At 39.6% G+C, this 23,493-nt stretch overlaps 2 protein-coding genes across 3 annotated transcripts in view; both read left to right on the top strand.

Moving 5' to 3' along the window:
- The window catches only part of LOC126108925 (pre-mRNA 3' end processing protein pfs-2), a 175,317-nt gene extending 164,744 nt beyond the window's left edge, over nt 1–10,573 (top strand). For both annotated transcript variants that reach the window (XM_049914295.1, XM_049914294.1), the window contains exon 16: nt 5,960–10,573. In XM_049914295.1, coding sequence (XP_049770252.1) covers nt 5,960–6,448 — 489 coding nt within the window. In that variant the 3' untranslated portion in view covers nt 6,449–10,573. The remainder of the gene's footprint in view (nt 1–5,959) is intronic.
- Nucleotides 10,574–14,569: 3,996 nt separating this feature from the next.
- The window catches only part of LOC126108160 (activated Cdc42 kinase-like), a 323,364-nt gene continuing 314,440 nt past the window's right edge, over nt 14,570–23,493 (top strand). The window contains exon 1 of the mRNA XM_049913403.1: nt 14,570–15,099. Coding sequence (XP_049769360.1) covers nt 15,010–15,099 — 90 coding nt within the window. The 5' untranslated portion in view covers nt 14,570–15,009. The remainder of the gene's footprint in view (nt 15,100–23,493) is intronic.

The raw sequence follows: 23,493 nt of genomic DNA, 5'->3' as shown, positions 1-23,493 counted from the left end.
TCATCATTATAGCCTTGATGTGTTCTACGTCTTGTTCGAGGTAAAGGTCCCTCTTGTTCGATATAAAGGTCACAGTGACAGACTGGACTGTAATGTAGCCACATGTCTGCGCTAGGTTGATAGGTTGCACTTCGTCTGCCTCTACATACATAGTGTCCTATATGAGGTCTCCTTTATAGATGAGCTACAAGTTCCTAAAACTAGCCCAATAAACTGATGTCAACTATTCTCCTTCCCTACTACTGTTCATAAGTGCTCATTCTGTAGCGTATTACTTAGAAAAGTTACACCTAGATATTTAATTGATTTGGCTCTGTCAAGCAGCTCACCATTAATACTGTCTTTCAACATTACAGGATTTTCTTTCCTACTCATCTGCTTTAACTTACATTTTTCTACATTCAGAACAAGCAATTATTGCACTAAGTACAAAGTCTGTCTAAGGCAGTTTGTATCCTTCTATAGTTACTCGTCGATGACACCTTCCTGTACACCACAGCATCATCAGCAAACGACCACAGATTGCTGCTCACTGCGTCAGCCACATCATTTACATATACAGAAAATAAGAGTGATCTTATCACACTTCCCTGGGGGCACACCTGATGACACACTTGTATCCGACGAATACTCGCAATCGAGGACAACATACTGAGTTCTACTACTTAAAAAATCTGTAAGCCGCTCAGACATCTGGGAACCTGTTCCTTATGCTCAGACATTCACAAACAGTTTGCAGTGGAGCTCCACGTCAAATGCTTTCTGGAATGTGAAATCTGCCTGTTGCCTTCCATATGCAGTTCTCTAGTTATCATGTGATAAAAGGGCAAACTGTGTTTTGCACGGGCGATGCTTACTGAATACATATTGATTTGTGGACAGAAGCTTTTCTGTCTCAAGAAAATTTATTATATTTGAACTTAGAATGTGGTGAAGATTTTTGCAGCAAATTGATGTCAAGGATATTGGTTTGTAATTCTGGGTTGCATTCTTTTATCCTTCTTATCTACAGGAGTCATGTGTCTCGCTTGGGACTTTCTGTTGGGCAACAGGTCTTGATAAATGCAAGCAAAGTAAGGGGCCAGTGCCATTGAGTACTTTCTGAAAAACCAATCTAGGATTTCATCTGGACCCTGTGACATATGTGTTGTCAACTCTTTTAGTTGCTTCTCTACAGCAGGGTGCCTATTAGTTTGTTCTTTATATGGAAGTCTTTGTGACATTGAAACAACAAAATGTCTATACAATCCTCCTGTTTGAGTGATTTATTAAATGTGAAATTCAAAACTTCACTTTGGTTCTGAGCTGGTGAAGCCAATAACTGTGATGTGACATGATGTTATTTATTGGAAGGAAAGTTGTGGTGACAGAGCAATCTGCAGTGTAACCCGAGATCTTGGTTAGGTAAAAGATGATAGTTTGGTTGTGTGTCGCTGAAAGCAATAAGTGTGATGCATCAAGAAGCTGGCTAAATTTACCGAATGTTTCTAATAACTATTCTGAAAACAGCCAGTGGCCACAGGTTGGTTACACCTTGTATAACTTTGTTTTGTCATTTTGGACTGGTAAAATTCTGTCTTCCCCCTTTCCCATCCCTTCTCAAAGCCTTAAAATGATGTCTATCTGCTGATTTCATTGGCAGCTTGTAACCAGCTGTTCACCATTAACAGTGAGCTGAGCTGTTCCTCGTCATTTTGGATTATTAGTTCATCCATATTGGAATTCTTAAGAGTGTGAGAGAAATTCATAAATTGACATACATTTATTTCCTGTGGCAGTCATATAAGTAACTCTTAGTAACGTTGTCTTCTTTTGTTTTGATTAATTTTTCTAACTGTAGGTTCTTGAAATGATGCAATGTGGAAAGCAGTGTATTATTTCGTCATTGATCACCCACATTTGTAAAATAAAATTCATTGAAATAATGGATATTAGGGTTATCTTCTGTGAATATCATAATTATGTTTTTTCCATTACTTTATTTTACTCCAGAAGAATTATCAATATTTTCATCCTCACTGTTGTAACTTAATAAATTGACGTCAAGTTAAAAGATTAATTTCTATGATACTTGATTTCAGATAAATCTTCTTGTGTAATAGTTTATAGAATTCTTGATACATCTATTGACTTGTCTAACTGAGTGGCGCTTTTTTTAATTTTTATTTATTTATGTATTTTTCCAAGAGCCTTCTGTTTGGACTGATACAGCCCCTCCCTGAATTCCTCTCAAGTGCAAACCTCTTAATCTCAAAGTAACACTTGCATCCTATTGTTCTCAATTGTTTGTTGGACCTATTCCAATCTATGTCTTACCCTACAGTTTTTACTGTCCGCAGCCCCCTCTAGTGCTCTCTGACTGTGTACAATACAAATAAAATCAGTATGAACAGATGACATTGGCCATCAGTCAGCTATTGAAGACCAATAAACATTTATGTCATGCTAATTGCAGAACTCAATTACAAATTTTCTTTTATGCTTTTGTTTAATTACACTGGGCAACAATGAAAATGTTTCTGGCTTAAAAATAGTAAATTTACATGTATTTCCATCTGCTGAATTTAAAAATCACCATAAAAATGACAGATTAGCTCTTGTTTTGAAGATAAAGTGACATTTCATATTTTTAGAATGAAAATTTTAAATTTGGGGGGGATTTTTTTTTTTTTTGGGGGGGGGGGGGGGGGGGGAGTTGGCACACCTGTCAAATAACAAAACACAAATGCTCTTCAGCTATTTGTAAGTCATAAGCGTAGATACTGTTGCTGTGACTGTGAATTACATGTAGTTTCTACTCAAATTAATGCAAAATTTCTGGTTTGCAAGTGCTTTTTTAGTGTAAAATTTGTAAAAATGCCACAAAAATGTGTAAATATGGTGAATAACTTTTGTTATATTTGTGGTGAAATAACATTTTCCTCACAAAAACACAAACTGATGCCTCTTGTAAAGACTGCCTATCAGTATTATTTCGGTATGAAAGTAGGGGACCAGGATAAGTCTTGGGCTCCACATATATGTTGCAATGCATGTTCAGTTACACTGCGAGAATGGCTGAAAAAGAAGAAATGATCTATGGTTTTTGCTGTGCCTATGATTTGGCAGGAGCCTACAAACCATACAGATGACTGCTATTTCTGCCTGACTCCACCTACAAAGGCAGGATTGTCTATGAAGAAAAGACTTTTCCATCTGCTATTCGACCCATTCCACATTCGGTTAGTTTTCCAGTTACTACTCCACCCGAAAATTGTGTGTTTGAAGTAGAAAATGAAGACAGTGTGGAACAAGAAGAAGGATCAAACAAGCCTTCCATATCCCATGACCCTTATTTTGAGGGAAAAGATGATAAACCGCACAGACTGAGTCAAGCAGAATTGAGTGATCTCATTAGAGACCTTGGCCTGTCAAAGGAGAATGCAGAAATTCTTGGGTCTCGACTATAGCAATGGAATCTTCTCCAAAGTGATGTGAGAATCTCACAGTACAGAAAACATCACATGGAACTGCTTCCCTTTTTTGAGAAGTAAAATAGTCTCGTTGTTTGCTGCGACATTAATGGCTGAATGAAATCTTTGAATTTGAACCATGATCCAACTGAATGGAGGTTATTCATAGACTCCTCCAAGCTTAGTTTGAAAGCAGTGTTCCTTCACAATGGGAACCTTCTTTCATCTATTCCTGTTGGTCATGCTGTTCACATGAAGGAGACGTATGCAAATATGACAACTCTCTTGGACTCAATTAAATATCATGAACATAGATGAAAAATCTGTAGTGATCTAAAAGTCATTACCGTACTCTTAAGAATGCAACTGGGTTACACAAAGCATTGCTGCTTATGTATGTGGGACAGTAGAGATAGGAAATTGCATTATATTAAAGAAGACTGGCCTGCAAGAAATCTTCACCCTAGCGAGAAAAATGTCGTTGCCAAGCCTCTTGTGGACCCAAAAGACGTTCTTCTTCCACCCCTGCATATCAAGCTGGGTTTGATGAAAAACTTTGTCAAAGCTATGAACCGAGAAGGACAAACCTTTAAGTACATAAGAGAGAAATTTTTGAAATTAAGTGATGCAAAAGTTAAGAAAGGCATTTTTGTCAGACCACGAATAAGAGAACTTGTAAAGGATCCTGCATTTGACGAAGTTTTGGAGGAGAAAGAAAATGAAGCTTGGGAAGCCTTCAAGGGCGTTGTTCATGGATTTTTAGGCAACAAAAGAAATGACAACTACAAGCATTTGGTGATAGTGCTACTGAAAAAATACCGTAACCTTGGATGCAACATGTCCCTTAAGATCCATTTTCTCCACTCCCACCGAGACTTTTTCCCTCCTAGTTGTGGAGCTGTTAGTGATGAACATGGTGAGAGATTCCATCAGGACATATCTGTTATGGAACAAAGATATCAGGGCCGTTGGAATGAAGTAATGCTTGCGAATTACTGTTGGTCTTTGTGTTGGGATTCTGTGGAACTCCATTACAAGAGGCAAGCTAAAAGACGACGAAGTCAATAGGTCACCACACGATTCTCTGCAAAGTATTTTTCCAGCAATTTAGAACTCTTAGCATGTAATTACCAGTTTAAAAAAATCAAATGCACTTTCATTGTTGTTAGCATGTGTATAATTAAAATGTATCCTTTTCTCTCAATCCGTTAATATGTAATACTTCCATCTTGTGTATATCATAGAAACTAGAGCTAATAAAAAATTTTCATTGTCATATTTGTTTTTCTCAACCCAAAATTAGTAGGAATTACCTCATGAAGTGCTCCAAACATTCAAAAATTATTTTTTTGTTGCCCAGTGTTAGTGGTCTGAAACACCACAAGACTCCTGACAATACAGATCCCATCTTCACACGTTTGCTGTCTGTCGGCTAAAAGGACACACTGATGACACTGTAAAATATCACGTCATTAGAGAACGAACTACTATAGGCCTTATCATGATTTTATAAAATACACACAAAACAGAAAGAAATAAAAAATGAATGAATATTTTGAAATAGTGCTAATGTAAATACACTAAAATATAAATTTATAGATGTCTACTTTGCTCTGGCCTGAAAGACATCAATGTTACTGTGGTGTGCGTACTGAAAGACCTTTGGTACACACACCATCAGATTATTTGATTTGTCGCTCTAACGTAGTGGGCGAGTGTCAGCAATATGTCTCGTGGTCTTATCGTGGCGTGTTTATCTTCTGCCGTTAGGTCAGACGATAGAAATGCCACTTGCACGCTTACAGTAGCAGATTGACGGTGACCAACTTTAAACAGAACTTGATTAATTTTCACACACATTTATTAAAATAATAAAAAATATAGACATTATGTAACTTGATTCTGGATGCTATTTACAATTGACAATCTGAAGTTCATTTGGTCTTGGTACGTTAATCTTATTCTCTCATACCTCTGATACTTGACAAAGCGTCTATACATTTCTCTTCATGGCTATGTACAGGAATATGATAATCTTATTAGGCGCAGACTGAAACTTGACTATAGACTGGTACAGGCAAATGCAGACTTAAAGCAGACTGACTAATCGGTGGTCTGTACACTCGTTATAATACCTCGCGCGTTCAGGTATCACTGCGCGAGTGTGATCCGCGAGGAGAAAAGGTTCTACATTAGCAGAAATCTCATTGGCTGCGTTACATATTAATATGCGGATCGGTGGAAACAGAATTTGGTCAGTCTCTAAGATAGCGCCATCTCGTAGTGCGGATACGGACGAGCGCTGCGCCTGCACTGTTGTGCTTAGCGGGGGGCGCTCTAGTGGGAAACTTGTGTACGCGCTGACTACGCGGAACTATGTACACAACAGTTACCATCAGTATTTGTGACACTATAGAATACATTCTTGTGATGTCCGTTATTATTTAGGTTGCAATAGTTTGTCGTAGTTTCTAACATTTAATTTGCAACTGTTTTTCTTTTTGCAGCCGTACCTGCAGCGTAGCAGTAGCGGATCGGTGCGGACCTACGACCGCGACCAGCGAGGGAGGAGCCCCATTCTGCCCGACTACGAGCCTTACGGCCGTGCGGAATATCGGCGTGGTGGGATAGGCTCCGGCAAGCTACCACCACCCAGGTACAGGGACGAGGGCTACGACGGCTATCCGGGGTCCCCCTCCGAAGGCGGCGAGGACGTCGGCCCGGAAGGAGACGCTGGTCACGACTGGCCACCCCCCACTGGCGGACCCAGGGTGGCAGGAGGTGGCCTCCTCCCACATCCGTACCCACGCCCGAGGGACAGCACCAGCAGCGGGGCCGACCTCGGATCCGGTGGCTACCGGGGCCGCTCTCCTAACAGCTACCGTGGTGACACGAGAGGGGGTGGGCGGGGTGGTGGCCGCGGAGGTCGGTATTCGTCCAGGGGGCGGGGGTCGATGAGGGGTGGAGCCGGGAAGAGAGGAGGTGGAGGCTTCTGACAGAGTCCGCAGCCGGAGCCGGACAGTGAGGACTGAACGTGGATCGGAGTCCCGTCAGCTGCGGCTCTGTCGGACGGCCACCCCTGACGGTATCAGTTATTTGTCGGTGACTTGTTTGCAAAGATAGGGTTGGCCATTTGTCCCTACACGAGGTTTGTCACTGCAATATAGGGAATTGTAAAACTATTCAAATTATTACGGATGCACGGAAGAATATTACGTTTAGTGTTCTCGAGTGATGTGTATACGCTACAAGACTGTCTGTGGTGTGACCTCCTCTGCTCCTATGGGAAATTATTTCCTGAATTGAAAAAGAAGAAGAAAAAACCACTTAAATTCTGACAGTCGTGCTTATTTGATGCTTTGGGAATGGACCCTTCTGCACTGTTCCATGCCCACACACTGAGAATGTGATTTGGCCAGCCATTCACTGCCAGTCTAGCCTCCTTATGTAGTGTAGGGTAGTGTAATAAGATGTGCCTTGACTAGATGAAGAAATTTTCAACACTTGAACGCTTGCCTTAGGGCTAACTACAGAATCCTAAGTATATAAATCTTCACCAGATGCTAACTGATCTTAAAGCTCCTCCTAAATGGCCCACATTTACCTATGGAAGCAAAGCATGTATCTTTATGTTTAAGTCTGAAAGTGAGAAGTTATTTTTTTCCACTGTGCATTGTACAAGCTTTCATTTTGCAGTGTTGCACCTCAGTTGACCATTTAGTTCTTTTATTATTACTGTTACCTTTCCTTATTTTTTGGTGATTTGGTGAGATCTTATCATGAGAGGAGTACAGAAACTTACATTTATATAATGATTTATTTTTGCAAAATATTCCACACTTTTTTTGCCAAGTAAGCAAGAAGAGCACAGAAACAAGATAAGTTCATATAGTTCCTGTAACCCAAAGGGAAGCCATTATTGTAAGCATTAAGTACCTCAAATGAGGAAGATGACTGAACATGAAAACAAAGATTAAGAAACTTTAGATTGGAAAGTTAGGAAGTGGGGCGAGAGAGCAAATGGAAATTGGACTAATTTTCTGAAGACTTTCACACATGAAATTTCACAATCAGTTAACAGAGTTGTTGTATAAATGATTCATCTCCTCTTTACCTGGGTGGAAAAAACAATATTTGTATTGGCATCACCAGGGGGAGGGGAGGTGCCAACTTCAACGTATTATTGAAATTTAGATTGCGTTGAACTTTTAAAATAAAATGAGTTCTCATTTTCAGTTACCGATGACAGCACTAATCAGAAAGTATTTTAGCCATCTTGAAGCACAGTTGTGAGCTGTTAGCGTAATTTGAAAATACATTTTTTATTTCTCTGGATTCAACCTAAAAGGCAATGGTCCTAAGAAAATGTGCGGCTGTCTTGCATTTGTGTGTGAATCAGGGTGTCGGGAGTGACACAAACATGTGCTTCTGCAGTTATTCATTTTTGTCTTGGTCGTAGTGCTCCTGTTTATACAGTACCCCAAAGCGAGAAATCACCATCGTTTCTCAAAAGTATGGCCAATTTGCATAGGAATTTGTATCTAATTCTCTTGGGAACATAAAAGAATACCAGCAGTGTTCATTAATTGGGGTGTACAGAACTTCGCTGTATAAGGTTGTGTTGGAAAGAAACATGCATTGATCTGAAGCAGGGATGCTGTAAATTAGTGATTATTTTTCATGCCAATAATTTTTAGGCATTAATGTATATTTAACAGTATAGAGCAAGGACATATCATTTTTCGCCTTTCAGGAACTTGTGGCCTTTGTGGAGGTTTTTGGGATACAATGTGCTTCCTTTAGAACTGCGTAGCTCAGTATGGGTTTCTCTGCTAGTTGACTGTCTGTCATTTCATTCATTTTTTGTTGCAGGCTTTGACAATGCACAGGATGTGGCTCTGTGTCAAGGGAAAGAGGAAACACATGGAGCAGAATGATAAATGGGCACAAATAAGAGTAAAACTGGGGACACTAAATGTGAATTTGTGTGTGTTATGTCTGACTTGTTGGCTGTCTGATGTAGCTGACACTCAAGATCGGATCCCACTGTGTAGCAGTTTTTAGTTTTCTTTCTACTTGCACAGATTCCGTGGAAATATTCTTTTCAGGAGCGAGTAGTTTACCTACATTATCATTTTAATTTTCCTTTCAAGATGGTATTTGAAGCCATTTTCAAATATTTTTATTATTATAATTTTTATACAACATGAATAGTGATTTTTTCCCCCTTCGTTGTTACTTGGATGAGAGGGTGAATGGAGAACAAGGTGGTGGAAGGTTTGAAGTGAAGTTGTGTACTTAAAGAAAATGGGAAGAGTATGAGAGTGGATATGGGTCTATGTAATTTGTACAAGTAGCCTGCAGTGTTACAGAAACTGATATTTGTTACCCTGTTTATGTTACTTCCACTGCCGGAGGATTTATGTCGTAATTTCGAAGCAGGAAGCACTGGTGTTTTATCTTTTCATGTGTCTTGTAGAATCCATCACAAAGACAATCAGTGGTGCACCAGATGTAGATTAGTGTGCTTCGAGAATATTTTCTGTCACGGTCATCTTGCATTACTACTAAAACATTTTATATTAACTGAGACCTAATGGAGCAGAGGGGTGGCATCAGCTTGTGTTTTGATACCAAGTAAAGAAACGTATTGAAAAGTGTCTTCCTTTAGTTCAGAGTTTCCATTGTGACAATGTTTCTGGCGCACGCATGGATGAGCCTGTGTGTGTGTGTGTGTGTGTGTGTGTGTGTGTGTTTTGTGGGTTGAGTGGGGGGACAGCATCGCTTTTGATCATATAAATGGGAGTGTTCCTTTAGAAACGTGTGTTGATCAGGTCGTGTTGATATCTGTGATCAATACAATGCATTACGAGCAATCAGAGATTAATGAACGTAACAACGAAAATTTTGTGATAAAGTTGGCCTTAATCCAAATTATAGGAAGGGGGTACTGGAGTTGATAATGAGGTATTGAGGTAGGATACGTCTCACTTGTTCTGAGAAATGTCTCTTACAAAACATCGGATAAGGTACACAGTTGCTGTATTGTTTCCCTTACTGCTTTTGCTGTTCTAAAAGCTTACCTTTCTGCAGCTCACTGTTTAATTTCTGTGAAATAAATTGCAAAATGTGGGACTCCGACTGCACTTTGCCTGTGAAACTACATTCCGCTATAGCAACTAACATGGGAACATAATCGGCAGCTTCCTGCTGAAATGAATAACACTACAGTAATTGTTTTCGACGTATGAAATCTAAGTTCTGAATTGTGGAAATATGATACTATCTGCAGCAGTGAGAGATCTACAGGGGATATATACTGCCTTCGGGAAACTTTCAACATTATATAGACATCTGGAAACATTGCCTGTCCTGACCCAAATCTGTTGATGTGAATTAGTAAAAATATTTTTGAGAAATAACTTTCCCTATGGAGTATACAAGTTTGACATGGAAAAAGATAGTCAATTGTGCACTGCCAGAACTGTTATTTTCAGTTTCTGCTGTGCTTTCTGTAGACTTGCATCATAGTAGTGCTTAGCCATAAACATTATTAATACAGGTTAACTTGTGTCCACCAGCATTCTGTGTACTTAAGAGAATTATGTATTATGATTTTTTGTCTAGTTTCTGTTTCATACCGATTTCCATTGTGATTCAAAGAAAACTTACTGGTCTTGCGCTGTGAATAAGACTGACTGGGTTCTTCACCCAATGCATCCTTTTGCAATTTTTTTCCAATCTTTTTTGTGGAATCTTTTAATCAGTGTCATATCAGTGAAGCTATCATTCATGATAGGCATAATTGGCAGAGAATTGTATTAATTTCTTTTTTTTAAGGAATGGTTGCAATTTTCTATAGTGGCCCAATAATTTCCTCTGCTGAATTATTTTCCTGTTACCAAAATCCTGTATAAAATGTTGGTAAATTGTTATGTATTGTATTTATGTTATGAACAGAATTTCCATGTATTTTTAAAAGTATAATCAGTTCTGTGTGTTCCTTCCTGTCCATCTAAATGGCCAGGGACTGAACATTCACATTACTTTTGCATGTCAAGCTGAAAGAATTGTTATTTTTGTATTTTATTCATGTAATAGCTAAATGTAAATGTGAGCGATCCTTCCTTTTCCTGATTTGTATGTCCTAACCCTGTACTGGAAAAGTTCTTTGAGTATTGCACTTTATCTGTGGTAATTATATATTTTTCCCTTTTTTTAAAAGGCAGAGTTGTGTACCAGGTAAGTGATTTAAGGATATATGAGACTCCTTGTATTTATCAAGCAGTATGAAAAATACTTTTGTTGACAGTTTGTGTGCCAGCCACTCAAATGTAGGGTTCTACACATCTTGTTTTTATAAAACTGTGAAATGGAAAAAGTAAAACAGAACATTAACAAATTTGAGACTGACACTTATGCTGCAAAATGTGCCTTGTATAACCCATTGTTGCTATTTGTGTCATTATGCTGGTATTGCACTTTATGAGTTGTATGTGCATTTCATCTCACTCTTTAAAAAAGAAAACACCCACACCCTATCAGCCTCCTTCCATATATCTGTGTTCTACTTGAGATTTAATAATAATAATAACTACTCCCCAGTGGAGACTGCCCAATAATCAATAGATGGTGGGTAAAATCAAGGAAAGGGTATGGTGAAAACCAAAAGCAGTTTTCAGTTCTCCTTTAAATTTTTTGCGAACTTGCTGTTCTTCTGTTGAAATGATGAGCTTATTGCAGTTTTTCTGTAGTAATTTATCATGATCATTGTATGCATGTTTTTTTCCTTTCTGTACTTTTGCCATTTCTGATATGTTCAGTTGTTTACATTACCATCATCATCATCATCATCATCATCATCATCATCATCTCAGTACTGTCCTTGTTGATCGCTCTTAAGTGCCATGTGCAAGTTTAGACTCAGTAAGAGATTGTGAGTGTTCCAGACAGTAAACCTTTTCCCGACCACTGATAGAGGCTGTGCGGGGAGCGGAGGGAGTGAACTCTGCCCATATCACAGACTGCCGCGAGGATAACAGTGCAGATGGAGCATTCTTTGCCTCTCTTACGCAATGCTCACTATGCAATTCAAAAATACCAGTGTTAGAAAAGAAGATGCCTTTTTTTTGCCAAAACCAAATTATTTATTCTTCAACACAGTCCCATTTCAGGGATATACACTTTCCACAATGTCCCGCTCATTCTTTTTAATCCTTAAAAAGTGTTTTTGAGCTTTCTTTAAAATATGCCTCTGTGTTGGTGATTCCCTCTCATGTGAGGACAATTTTTTACCTGTGAGACATTTCTTGATCTTTGGGAATTAGAAGAAGTTGCAGGAAGGCAGGTTGGGTGAATGCAAGGGTGCATCAGCATTTCGTAACACATCTGAGCTATTTTGTGGCAACATCTTCAGATGAATATGGTGGTGTTCTATCTTTGTGAAGCAGTGATTTCATGTTCATCAAATGGGCCCGTGTTTCCTTTAATTTCTTGTGTGAACCATCCACTATCTCACTTGTGGTATCTTTTTGATTTTTTTTTTCTGAGAAGTCTGTAATATGGAATCTTTCACATCCCAAAATATTGTCACTATTTCTTTTATGGCTGATGTAGCCTTCTTTGTAGCAGATTCACAGGAAACAACACATTGTCTTGATTATCACTTAGTTGCTGGAATATAAAGATAAATCCAGGTCTCACCGTCTCATCAGTGGCGATGGTTTGATGCAAAAAGCCTTTCCGATTCCGATATTGATTGCTGTTTTCATTAGTAGACATATGACGGGCTATTTCACACACTTTCATTTGACAGTCATTGAGAATCATATCATGGACTATTTCAACAACTTCTACAGCAACCACATTTCCTGTGTATCTCCAGTGATTGCTATAAAAAAAAGACTGTTTGACCATCTTTAAATTCGTTGAACAGAAGTCTAATTACTGTCATAGATGAAGTAAGGACACTACAAACATTCTCCAATTTCACTTGTATCTCATCACAATTTTCAAATTTGTAATTACACAATCTCACTGCATATACCTGTGCTGCCCATATAATATCATTGCATATGCTTGCATTGCACATGTACAACCTCAACTACCGGTGTCGCCTGTGTGTACATTTCACAACTCTTGTGTCACACATCATTGAAATTTGTCTGATGCTACATTTGCCTGACAGTAACCACTGATTGAGAATAACTGTTGATAATGAGAATAAATCTTTAAATATATTGCGTTAAGCATAAAAAAAAGACGCGATAACTTTGTGACTGTAATCATTATTGGATATGTTTGCAGACTTCCTGTAACGTCATTTACAATGGATCAAATTCAGTTAGAATAACCTACTCATAAGAAGTTTCATGAGAATACATGATTATGATTGCATAATGTTTAGATTGGTCCGTGTGTGGCACCTGGCTATATTTGTGCCACAAAGTTGGTAAGCTTTGTGTGATGGCATTTGGCGGAGGTTGGTCATTGTGTAGTTGGTACGAATTTTAAACAGCAAGCGTTTAAGGAGTGTGGGAATTATAAAGATTTAGGCAGACATTGCTACATTGTACTTGTAATTTAAGTGGAGCATTATTTAATTTTTGTTATATTCCATTAATGTGAATTTTGTGTACAGAGTAGGCCTAGCAATGAAGAACTGTATTCAGAACTTTCCAGATGTCACAGAACACACTTGTCATAAGCATACAACAACATAACTAATTTTCCCTTTCTGTTGAAAGCTTTGTCTACAGTCTCCTCATTGAGAAAAATTTTAAAAACTGTGGGAGTAACTTTCTTTTTGTCACAAGTGTCACCATATAGGCTTACTGATACTAGTTAAACAATACACGTGACTTATTCTGTCTTCCTCAAATTGCCATTACCTTACCAAACAGGTTGATGCACTGATAAGATGCTCTAGTCAATCTGGGAGAACAGTGGTTCAAGTCCCTGTATGAAAGTCCAGATTTAAGTTTTCCATGGCTTCCCTAAATACCTTAAGCCAAGTGCCAGAATGAGTTCTTTTTCATATCTGAGATTGTGCTCCATGTCTAATGAGTATCTCACCAATGGGACATTAAAATCCTATTCTTCTTCCCTTGAATCCCATATCCATCTCATAACTGTTCACCACTCATTCTCCAATCTGTATTTCTTCAAGTCACATTTCATATTTGTGCAGCAGTACTAATTATTTCTTTACGGAGTTTTACCCTTGGTACTTAAATTAGTACTGGGTTATGTATATTTATTGGACTAGTAGCTGCTCTTCTACAGTCTTTCTTGTGTGCCATTGTCCCATGTTTGTCTTAATTGACTATTAAGGAAGAAATTCTATATAGCTGCCATAAGTGATTAAAGAATGTAAATAGACAGGCACAACCTTAAGGATATAGGCAAGGATAGAGACAAATTTCTGCCACAATTATGGTGAGTTAAAGATGTAAAGTAATATGCAGTTGAGGATAAAATTTTGTCTTGTAGATACTGAACTCTATCTTTGGGAATATTCTTGCCTTCTATCTGATTATTGGGCATTTAATTTCCTAACGCTCTCACAAGGCGTTTGTGTGAAATTTAATGATGGCTGTGCTAGTATTCTCCAAAATCATATCTACTGCTTGCTTTTGTTTCTGATAAACTTTGTTAAGAATTTTGCAAATGTGTTTGTGCGGTACCAAATTACACTGTAATATTTGATAGCACATTATTCCGCTTAAACGACTCGGAGGGGGGGGGGGGGGGTCACCGTTGCTTTAAACTATCTGGAGTGATGCAGTGTAAGTACCCAATCGTGTCAGGAGTGGTGCTTAAGGGCTCTTAAACTCTGGCCACTATCAGCAGTCTTTCAAGTACATCCCGGTGCCTCGTAAGTAAGGTACATGTTACGAATTCTTTCGTAGTTGTAAACAAACTTGTGCGTGTGCCCAGAGAATAGATTTACTGCCAATTCTCTCGTAACTGCCACAATTGAGACTGGCGGTTGTACTTTTATAGACGTCTATTTTATTTGGCTGACGCTCCAAGTGGGAGTCGTTTGTTTAGATTGGTCCGCGTGTGGCGCCTGGTTATATTTGTGCCGCGAGGTTGGTAACCTGGGTGCGGTCGCATTTGTCGAAGGTTGCTCATTGTGTTGTCGACAAGAATGTTAAACAGTGAGAGTTTAAGGAGCGTGAGAACGATGAAGATGTGAGGCAGACGTTGCTAAGTTGTACTTATAACTTGTGTGAATATCAACTTTTTTTTTGTTATAACGTGTTAGTGGAGTGGAAGAAAGAAAGGCTTGCCTATCTGCAAGCGGGTGCGTTTGTTTACTTCGCGACGAAGCGTTAACTATAGTCCGACCAACACGTCTGCTGCGTCAGTGTTTGTGTTAAGTGATTTGGAAGGACGATAAGGACCGATCCCTGCAGGAAATAGTGTCGTAAAAAGTGTGTCTATGGCGTGCACGTACGATTTTGATGACGCTTGGTCACGCTACTGAAATAGCTCGAGCTGTTTATAACCGTGCGTCATAATACATCTGGCACCGCGGCATTCCAGAGCAAACATGACAACTGCCAAAGGTCCTGGATTGTACGAGTTCCTCATCGAAGCGGAACTTCAGCAATACTATGCCGGTATCAAGAACGATCTCAAGGTAAGTTAAGTGCTGCATTTGCGTGTGAAAGTTGTACATAGAAAGCTGTGGCGCGTGAACTAGTTTACGTGATAACTAGGTTGCGGTGCTGGGAGCTTTTCCGGGATTGGTACACTGGCTGCGCTTGTCAACAGAACGAAGCTACTTGACACTTGTTAACCCAGTGCAGTTCAGTAAATATTTCGTTATTGGTGAACCAATTTCGTCGACACGGCAGCTTTTGTGCTAGCCGAATAATGTTCGCGATGTTCTTGTATGATATAATTGTCAAATCAGCTGTTTAGTATGTCAAACGTATGTAACGCTGTCTTCATTTTCTGTGACAAAAAGCATCGACATTTCCCCACATTTGGAAAGCAAATAATAGATCGCAAACATAATGAATAGGTGTTTGGTTTTCTGTTGCGTGTATGTGGTGTGTTTTTTTAGTGTGTAACATTTCATTGACAAGATATCGTATTTCGGGACTTACCCTTTTGTATAACCCGTACATTGTGACACTGCCGAAACGAAGTTGTCTTATTGCGGGATCAACTCTTGTGCTGACCTCTCACATTCAAACTAAAAGATCGGGATAGTGAACTGAACTAAACAATACACCTAGAGAGTGATCTATTAAGTACATCCAGTGCAAGAAAACATTAGCTTACTGCATTTCTGTTTATGTAATTGTAAATCATTATTTAGCCGTAACATAGTTCTTAATGAAATTCAGTGATTGGTGTTTAAGTTTACGTTTGACAAACCAATTTTTTCTAAGAAAATATGTACTTATATCTGTAAATACTTGGTACTACCTATAGTGCATTACTACTATTTACGGAGCGTCACAAAAAACACTGGGACTTGTCTTGTACATGATAGAACTCTTCAGTTCTTGAAACTAGGTATCCATATAATATGTAGAAAGAGTGGTTAATGCAGTATATTTTTAATATGGTGGAGTCCCAGTTTCTTGTTCTAAGTTGAGATGGCAGCATGTTGAATTTCTTCCCATCAGAGGACATAATTCCATTATGAGTCTAGGACAAGAAGGCAAAGTCTACATGTCCGCAGACTGTAGTCCAACTGAAACTGATTTTTACTGTCAGGAGCAAAAATAGTCTGTGGGTAAATGTGTTTAGAAGTGTTTTTTTAAAAAAAAGCCTTGTGGGGAAACAGCCACCCCTCCCTATGTAATGGTCCCAATCAGGGACTTCCCTTGGTAGTATTTCTTTTGTGTACCACGTTGTTCTATTCCACAATGCATGATATGTGAATAGTGCAACATATTAATATTTACTGACTCTCCTTTTAGTGAACAAAGGATTAATTCTTCCTAACTTAATAACAAAAGCAATATATATATATATATATATATATATATATATATATATATATATATATATATATATATACCCCACCAGTCTAAAACATTTCAAGACTGGATTAATAAAAAATAAAGAAAAGTTGAGGTGTTAGTATTAATGCTTCACTTGTTCCAAATGGTCTTCCATGACTTTCGATGCACATTCAACTAAGTGAAGCTGTCAGAAAAGCCCTTTTCAGAATATTGTCCACCTCACACATCATATCAGATTAAATGCCTGTTTAGTAGTCCTCGAAGCAGTGATCCTCCATGTCAATTTCTGCACTTTATAGTAGGTTTATATTGATAACACAAAGTCTTATCATCTGTGATGATTTCCTCCAGAAAAGAACTGTCTGCATTTAGTTCAAGTCACTGCAGGTGTCTGTGTGTCGACATTTTTGTTTGGGAGTGAAGGTGTGCAGGACAAGCTTTGTATGCACTTCACAACAATATTGACACTCTACGGCTGCATGCCACTACTTAAAACTGCCTGGTCAAATATACGTCTTTCATTTAAGGTTGTTAGCTCAAGTTGCCACCACAGTTACTGTGCTGATGTCTTTTATATGCTTTTTGGTCAGATAATGTATATTGCATGTCATATAATTATTCTCCAAAACTGATGACTGCTGACAAAGATATTCTTGAAACTTCCTGGCAGATTAAAACTGTGTGCCCAACCAAGATTCGAACTCGTGACCTTTGCTTTTCGTGGGCAAGTGCTCTACCATCTGAGCTACCGAAGCACGACTCACGTCAGGTACTCACAGCTTTACTTCTGCCAGTATCTCGTCTCCTACCTTCCAGACTTTACAGAAGCTCTCCTACGAACCTTGCAGAACTAGCACTCCTGAAAGAAAGGATAGAGCGGAGACATGGCTTAGCCACAGCCTGGGGGGATGTTTCCAGAATGAGATTTTCACTCTGCAGCGGAGTGTGCGCTGATATGAGCATATCAGCGCACACTCCGCTGCAGAGTGAAAATCTCATTCTGGAAAGATATTCTTGCCACCCATTTTGTAGCAGTGTACCGGAATACGCTGGCTGTCATCAGTGCATCTCCACATTACAAAAAAAAAGGCAATAGTTTTCACATTAAGTTCTAGATGCATCTCTATTAACATTTTATTTTTTATACACAAACAGAAACAATTAATTCAGTTAATTAAACACACATCTAGTATTTGCTTGGCTCTGAAGGTAAGAAATGGGATGTACTGAAGGGTTGTCTCACAACATTTCTTAGTTGAAACAGCCCTACAAAATCCAGTTTTCCTACAAAATGCAACAAGATGAATTCAAATTGCAGTCATGTGGTTTGATACAAACTAGTTGGTACTGTAAAGATACTGAATTTGTGAAGCAGAATGGTGTGTGCATGTAAAATAGAAGACCCTAAAGGCAGAGCAGTTTCTCAAACTTGAAACTGTGTACTGGACTGGACTCGATCCCAGAACCTTGATGATAGTGGGGAATGCTCTTGCCAACTGAGCTGTACGGGCACAGCTCACGATGCATTGCTGGACTACCCTTCCTGGGAGAAAGGAAATTACAGATAAATGGCTTAGCCAAAGCCTAGAGGTTATTTAAGTAATAATAATGGGGGGAGGTCGCTACTTGCAGAACTGAAGCTGTGGGGGTAGGTTCTAAGTCTCACCTTGCTACCTAAGTAGGTAAGACTGTTCCCTGTGGAAAGCGGGATTCTCGGCTTGAGTCTGTCAGGCACAGACAGACCATGAAGTTTCAGAAAAGTGCACACACTGTAGGCTTTTGTGGCTGGTATTTACATCCTTGCTACGTCAGTACCCAAATGGCTAGTGTTGTTACCTTTGGTGCCAAAAGATCCAGATTCCATTCCTGGTGCCACCTTGGCTTTTTATGAGTTACAGTCACTGGAACGGGTTTAATCTCTCTCATGAGGCTAAATGAGGAGCTGCTCGTGGAATGTCTGGAGGGACTGGTCACATGTCCCACAATCCTGGATTACGCAGTAGTTGGTAAGTCAGAACAAGTAAAATGTATAATCTGAGTTGTGGTCATGGTCACAGGTTTGTTTGACCCGTGGGATAGTGTTACGTGATGCTAAAGAAACTTAACTGGCATACTCTTAAAGATAGACATGAACTATCTCTATCTCGAGAAAGTCTACTAACAAAGCATCAAAAACTGGCTTTAAATGGTGACTCTAAGAATATACGGGTCGACAGAAGCGTCTGATCCCACGCGTTGGCTTTGACCCGTGACGTAAGGGTGTTGTCGTGTGTGACGTCATGACGGCGCGGAGTTTGGTTTGTGAGTGTGGCGTGTTTGTAGATGTCGTCGTGTTGTGGTTTGTTGTGCTCTCTGGTGGTATGTTCAGGGTTTTCGTTTGTGTGGTGTAATGGGCTCAGTTTGCTTTTGCTCATTATCCAGAATTGTTCGAGCGTTGGCTGTGTTTGCAGTGGAATTCGTTCCAGTGAGTTAACGATTTTGTGTGAAGGTTAATTTAGTGTTGTTCGCTGTACGTCATGTGGTAATTTTAGTAAAATTAATCGGTTGTCTTTTTTGTTCAGGAATGGATATGACGGATAAAATTAACAGTGCGAAGGTCAAGGGAATTGTTTGATCCCAATGTGTGGCTGTGTATGTTGGTATTGGTATCGGGAGATGTTTTTGAGCTAAATAGGCTAAGGGAAGTGTTGGATCCTAATTTATGGGATCGGGAGCTGTTGTTGAGCTATATAGGTCAAGGGAAGTGTCCGATTCCAGATGCTATTGTGTTTAGTGGTATTTGGGGAGTTTTGTGATGTCAGTTTTTTCGTTGTTTTGTGTGGTTTTGTATGGGGGTGGATGTCTAAATTTGTTTATATTTAGTTTGCCCCCACCCAAAAACACCCGATTTCCCGCTCTTGCCCCGTTAAGTGTCATTAGGCTTTTTGTGGAAAGTGTTTGTTTGTTTTCCGATATATTTTCGTCCTCATAATGTGTATGTAACGACTTTATATGCGCCATGTTGGAATCATGATTTATGGTTGTTTCCGCCATATTTGGGACGTCATGGGTCAAAGCAGACGGGCGGGATCGGACGCTTCCGTATTTCCGAATATACAAAACTTTTTGTGTGCCGCTCACATAAGGGTCGTTATAGCGCGCACGCGCGCGCGCACACACACACACACACACACACACACACACACACACACACACACACACACACACACACACACACACACATTCAGTCAATCATTCTTCCTTCGCTCTTTACATGAATGGAACAGGAAGAAAGCCAAATGAATGGTATAATGGGACATGCCTTTCACAGTGGTTTGCAGAGTACAGATGTAAATATACACTATGTGAGAAAAAGTATCTGGGCACCTCTAGAAACACGTTTTTCATATTAGGTGCATTGTGATGCCACCTACTGCCAGGTACTCCATATCAGCAACCTCAGTAGTCATTAGACATCATGAGAGAGCAGAATGGGGTGCTCCACGGAACTTACAGACTTTGAACGTGGTCAGGTGATAGGGTGTCACTTGTGTCATACGTCTGTATGAGAGATTTCCACACTCCTAAATGTCCCTAGGTCCTCTGTTTCCAATGTGATAGTGAAGTGGAAATTTGAATGGACACGTACAGCACAAAAGCTTCCAGGCCATCCACGTCTGTTGACTGTCGGAGACTGCAGACAGTTAAAGAGGGTCGTAATGTGTAATAGGCAGACATCTATACAGACTATCACACAGGAATTACAAACTGCATCAGGATGTACTGCAAGTACTATGACAGTTAGGGGGGAAGAACTTTGATTTCACTGTCGAGCAGCTACTCATGAACCACACGTCACACCGGTAAATGTCATACGACACCTTGCTTGGTGTAAGGAGTGTAAACATTGGACAATTGAACAATGGAAAATGTTGAGTGACGAATCATGGTACACAATGTGGTGATCCGATGACAGGGTGGGGCTCTGTTGAATGCCCGGTGAATGTCATCCGCCAGCATGTGTAGTGCCAACAGTAATATTCGGAGGCGGTGGTGTTACGGTGCAATCGTGTTTTTCATGGAGGGGGCTTGCACCCTTTGTTGTTTGGCATGGCACTATCACAGCACAGGTCTACATTGATGTTTTAAGCACCTTCTTGCTTCCCGCTGTTGAAGAGCAATTCGGAAATGGATCTTTCAACACGATCGAGCACTTGTTCATAGTGCACAGCCTGTGGCAGATTGGTTACCCAACAATAACATCCCTGTAATGGACTGGCCTGCACAAAGTCCTGATCTGAATCCTATAGAATACCTTTGGGATGTTTTGGAATGCTGACTTCATGCCAGACCTCGATACCTCTCCTCGGTGCAGCACTCCGTGAAGAATGGGCTGTCATTCCCCAAGAAACCTTCCAGCACCTGATTGAACGTATGTCTGTGAGAGCAGAAGCTGTCATCAAGGCTAAGTACATCTAGGTATTGTGCATTGAACTTGCTGTACATTATGCAACAAATGTAATTTCTTAAAATGTGTCTTATGTTCAGTGGTGTAAAAAAGAAAAATTGCTCCATTTCCTACTTCACCGTCTTACATATCTACTTTACAGTCTTATTTTTAGTCATTTGTGTTTTAACTTTCTAAAGTAGCCCATGTTCCTCCTCTGGGTCCAAAATATCACTATAACAAGTTTCGACAAAATTGCTTCAGTGGTTTAGTTCTGAAAATCTGATAGGCAGAGTTACTTTTACATTTGTAATATTAGTGTGGTTAAGGACTGAAGAGGTTAATCTAAGAAACATTTCCAGCCTAACGTTTCCTCTCCAGTCCATTAAGATGCAGTTAGTATTTTCAAATGGGTGACAAGGAGAAAAACGGAGCACTAGATCCTGAAGAACATAGAGCTTCTCGTGAAAAAGAACAAACTAAAGGGAGTGTACTGCTCCTGTTGCTGGTTGCATCAGCAGAGTGCTAAAAAGACTTGGTGTTAACACAGTACTTAAACAAACAAGAAAAGTGCCTGAAAATTTGACCATGTCAAAGTAATCAGGCCCACAGCAAGAGTCTATAAAATCTTCTAGACATTCGGTCAAGTACACATCTGTGTAACTAAAAAGCTAACATGGTACACCGTCCCAGCTGCATGTTGTCTGTCCAACGAAAACTTCATTTTCAATGTTTAACGTAATTGTCGGCCGAATTTAAAATGATCTGATAATCTGTTCATTAAGAGGTATAATTTTATGTTAAAGGATTAGCAAAATAATAAAGTCAGAGACTAGGTGTAAATCTTGAGGTAGTGTAACTTGTAGTGCACAAATTACTCGAACTTTATTCATCTAGTATTTGAGAATGAGAGCACTTAGCAACTTCAGACAACCTTTACACTGAATTTCAAACAGATTTGAAACTTTTTCTCATTGAGTCACCCCCTACACACCCACACACACAAATAATGAATGAGTGAAAGGAACAAAGTTTGTTTAGTAAATTTTCACTGCTTGTGCAGTAAAACTTCATCATCACGCATGACATTTTTTAAATTTATTATTTCTTTACAAAAAATCTCTATTAGGAAAATATTTTGCAAATGGTGTCTAGGTGTAACACTGGATATATCAGCAAAATTATATCACTGTACAACACACAGTTCTGGAGATAAGATGGCATAAAATTCATGTGCAGGAAAAACTAACTTTCGTTAAATCGCAGCACAGTCAAATTCTTTATGGAACTGGGTATGAGGAGTTACTGATACGAACTTTTAAAAGAAGCTCCAATATCTGGCATAGAGAACACAAAAGCAATTATTGTCAGGGCAACATTGATAAATTGGCAATGATATATTGTGGGATTGAGAAGCCACCAAACCCATTTGTCCCAAACTATGGTTTTATCAAGATCCCATCATTACTAGGCTAGGATGTGGAGAAGGGCCATAAAAATTCAAAGACAACCAATAAGAAAGGAGGAGGATTGAAATTATGTGAGTTGTGGACCAAAGTGCTAAAAAAAGGAAATGGGACTAACTCTATCCTAAAAGCTCCACAACACATGTTGCAACTACACAATCTTGGGAAGTGGTCTCTTGAAATCATGACCCAACAGTTGCACAATTCAGTATAAATACTGGGTGCTGCCCCCCCCCCCCCCCCCCCCCCCCAATAAACCATGGACCTTGCCGTTGGTGCGGAGGCCTGCGTGCCTCAGTGATACAGATAGCCGTACCATAGGTGCAACCACAACAGAGGGGTATCTCAAGGCCAGACAAATGTGTGGTTCCTGAAGAGGAACAGCAGCCTTTTCAGTAGTTGCAGGGGAAACAGTCTGGATGATTGACTGATCTGGCCTTGTAACACTAACCAAAATGGCCTTGTTGTGCTGGTACTGCTAACGGCTGAAAGCAAGGTGAAACTACAGCCATAAACTTTCCCGAGGGCATGCCGCATTACTGTATGGTTAAATAATGATGGCGTCCTCTTGGGTAAAATATTCCGGAGGTAAAATAGTCCTCCATTCAGATCTCCGGGTGGGGACTACTCAGGACGACGTCGTTATCGGGAGAAAGAAAACTGGCGTTCTACGGATCGGAGCGTGGAATGTCAGATCCCTTAATCGGGCAGGTAGGCTAGAAAATTTAAAAAGGGAAATGGATAGGTTAAAGTTAGATATAGTGGGAATTAGTGAAGTTCGGTGGCAGGAGGAGCAAGACTTTTGGTCAGGTGAATACAGTATAAATACAAAATCAAATAGGGGTAATGCAGGAGTAGGTTTAATAATGAATAAAAAAAATAGGAGTGCAGGTAAGCTACTACAAACAGCATAGTGAACGCATTATAGTGGCCAAGATAGACATGAAGCCCACGCCTACTACAGTAGTACAAGTTTATATGCCAACTAGCTCTGCAGATGACGAAGAAATTGATGAAATGTATGATGAGATAAAAGAAATTATTCAGGTACTGAAGGGACATGAAAATAGTAATGGATGATTGGAATTCAACAGTAGGAAAAGGAAGAGAAGGAAACGTAGTAGGTGAATATGGATTGGCGCTAAGAAATGAAAGAGGAA

The sequence above is a fragment of the Schistocerca cancellata genome, chromosome 11, assembly GCF_023864275.1.
Source record: "Schistocerca cancellata isolate TAMUIC-IGC-003103 chromosome 11, iqSchCanc2.1, whole genome shotgun sequence".
NCBI lineage: Eukaryota > Metazoa > Arthropoda > Insecta > Orthoptera > Acrididae > Schistocerca > Schistocerca cancellata.
Note: the sequence above shows the minus strand (reverse complement) of the source record. Positions and strands in the feature narration are given on the sequence as shown.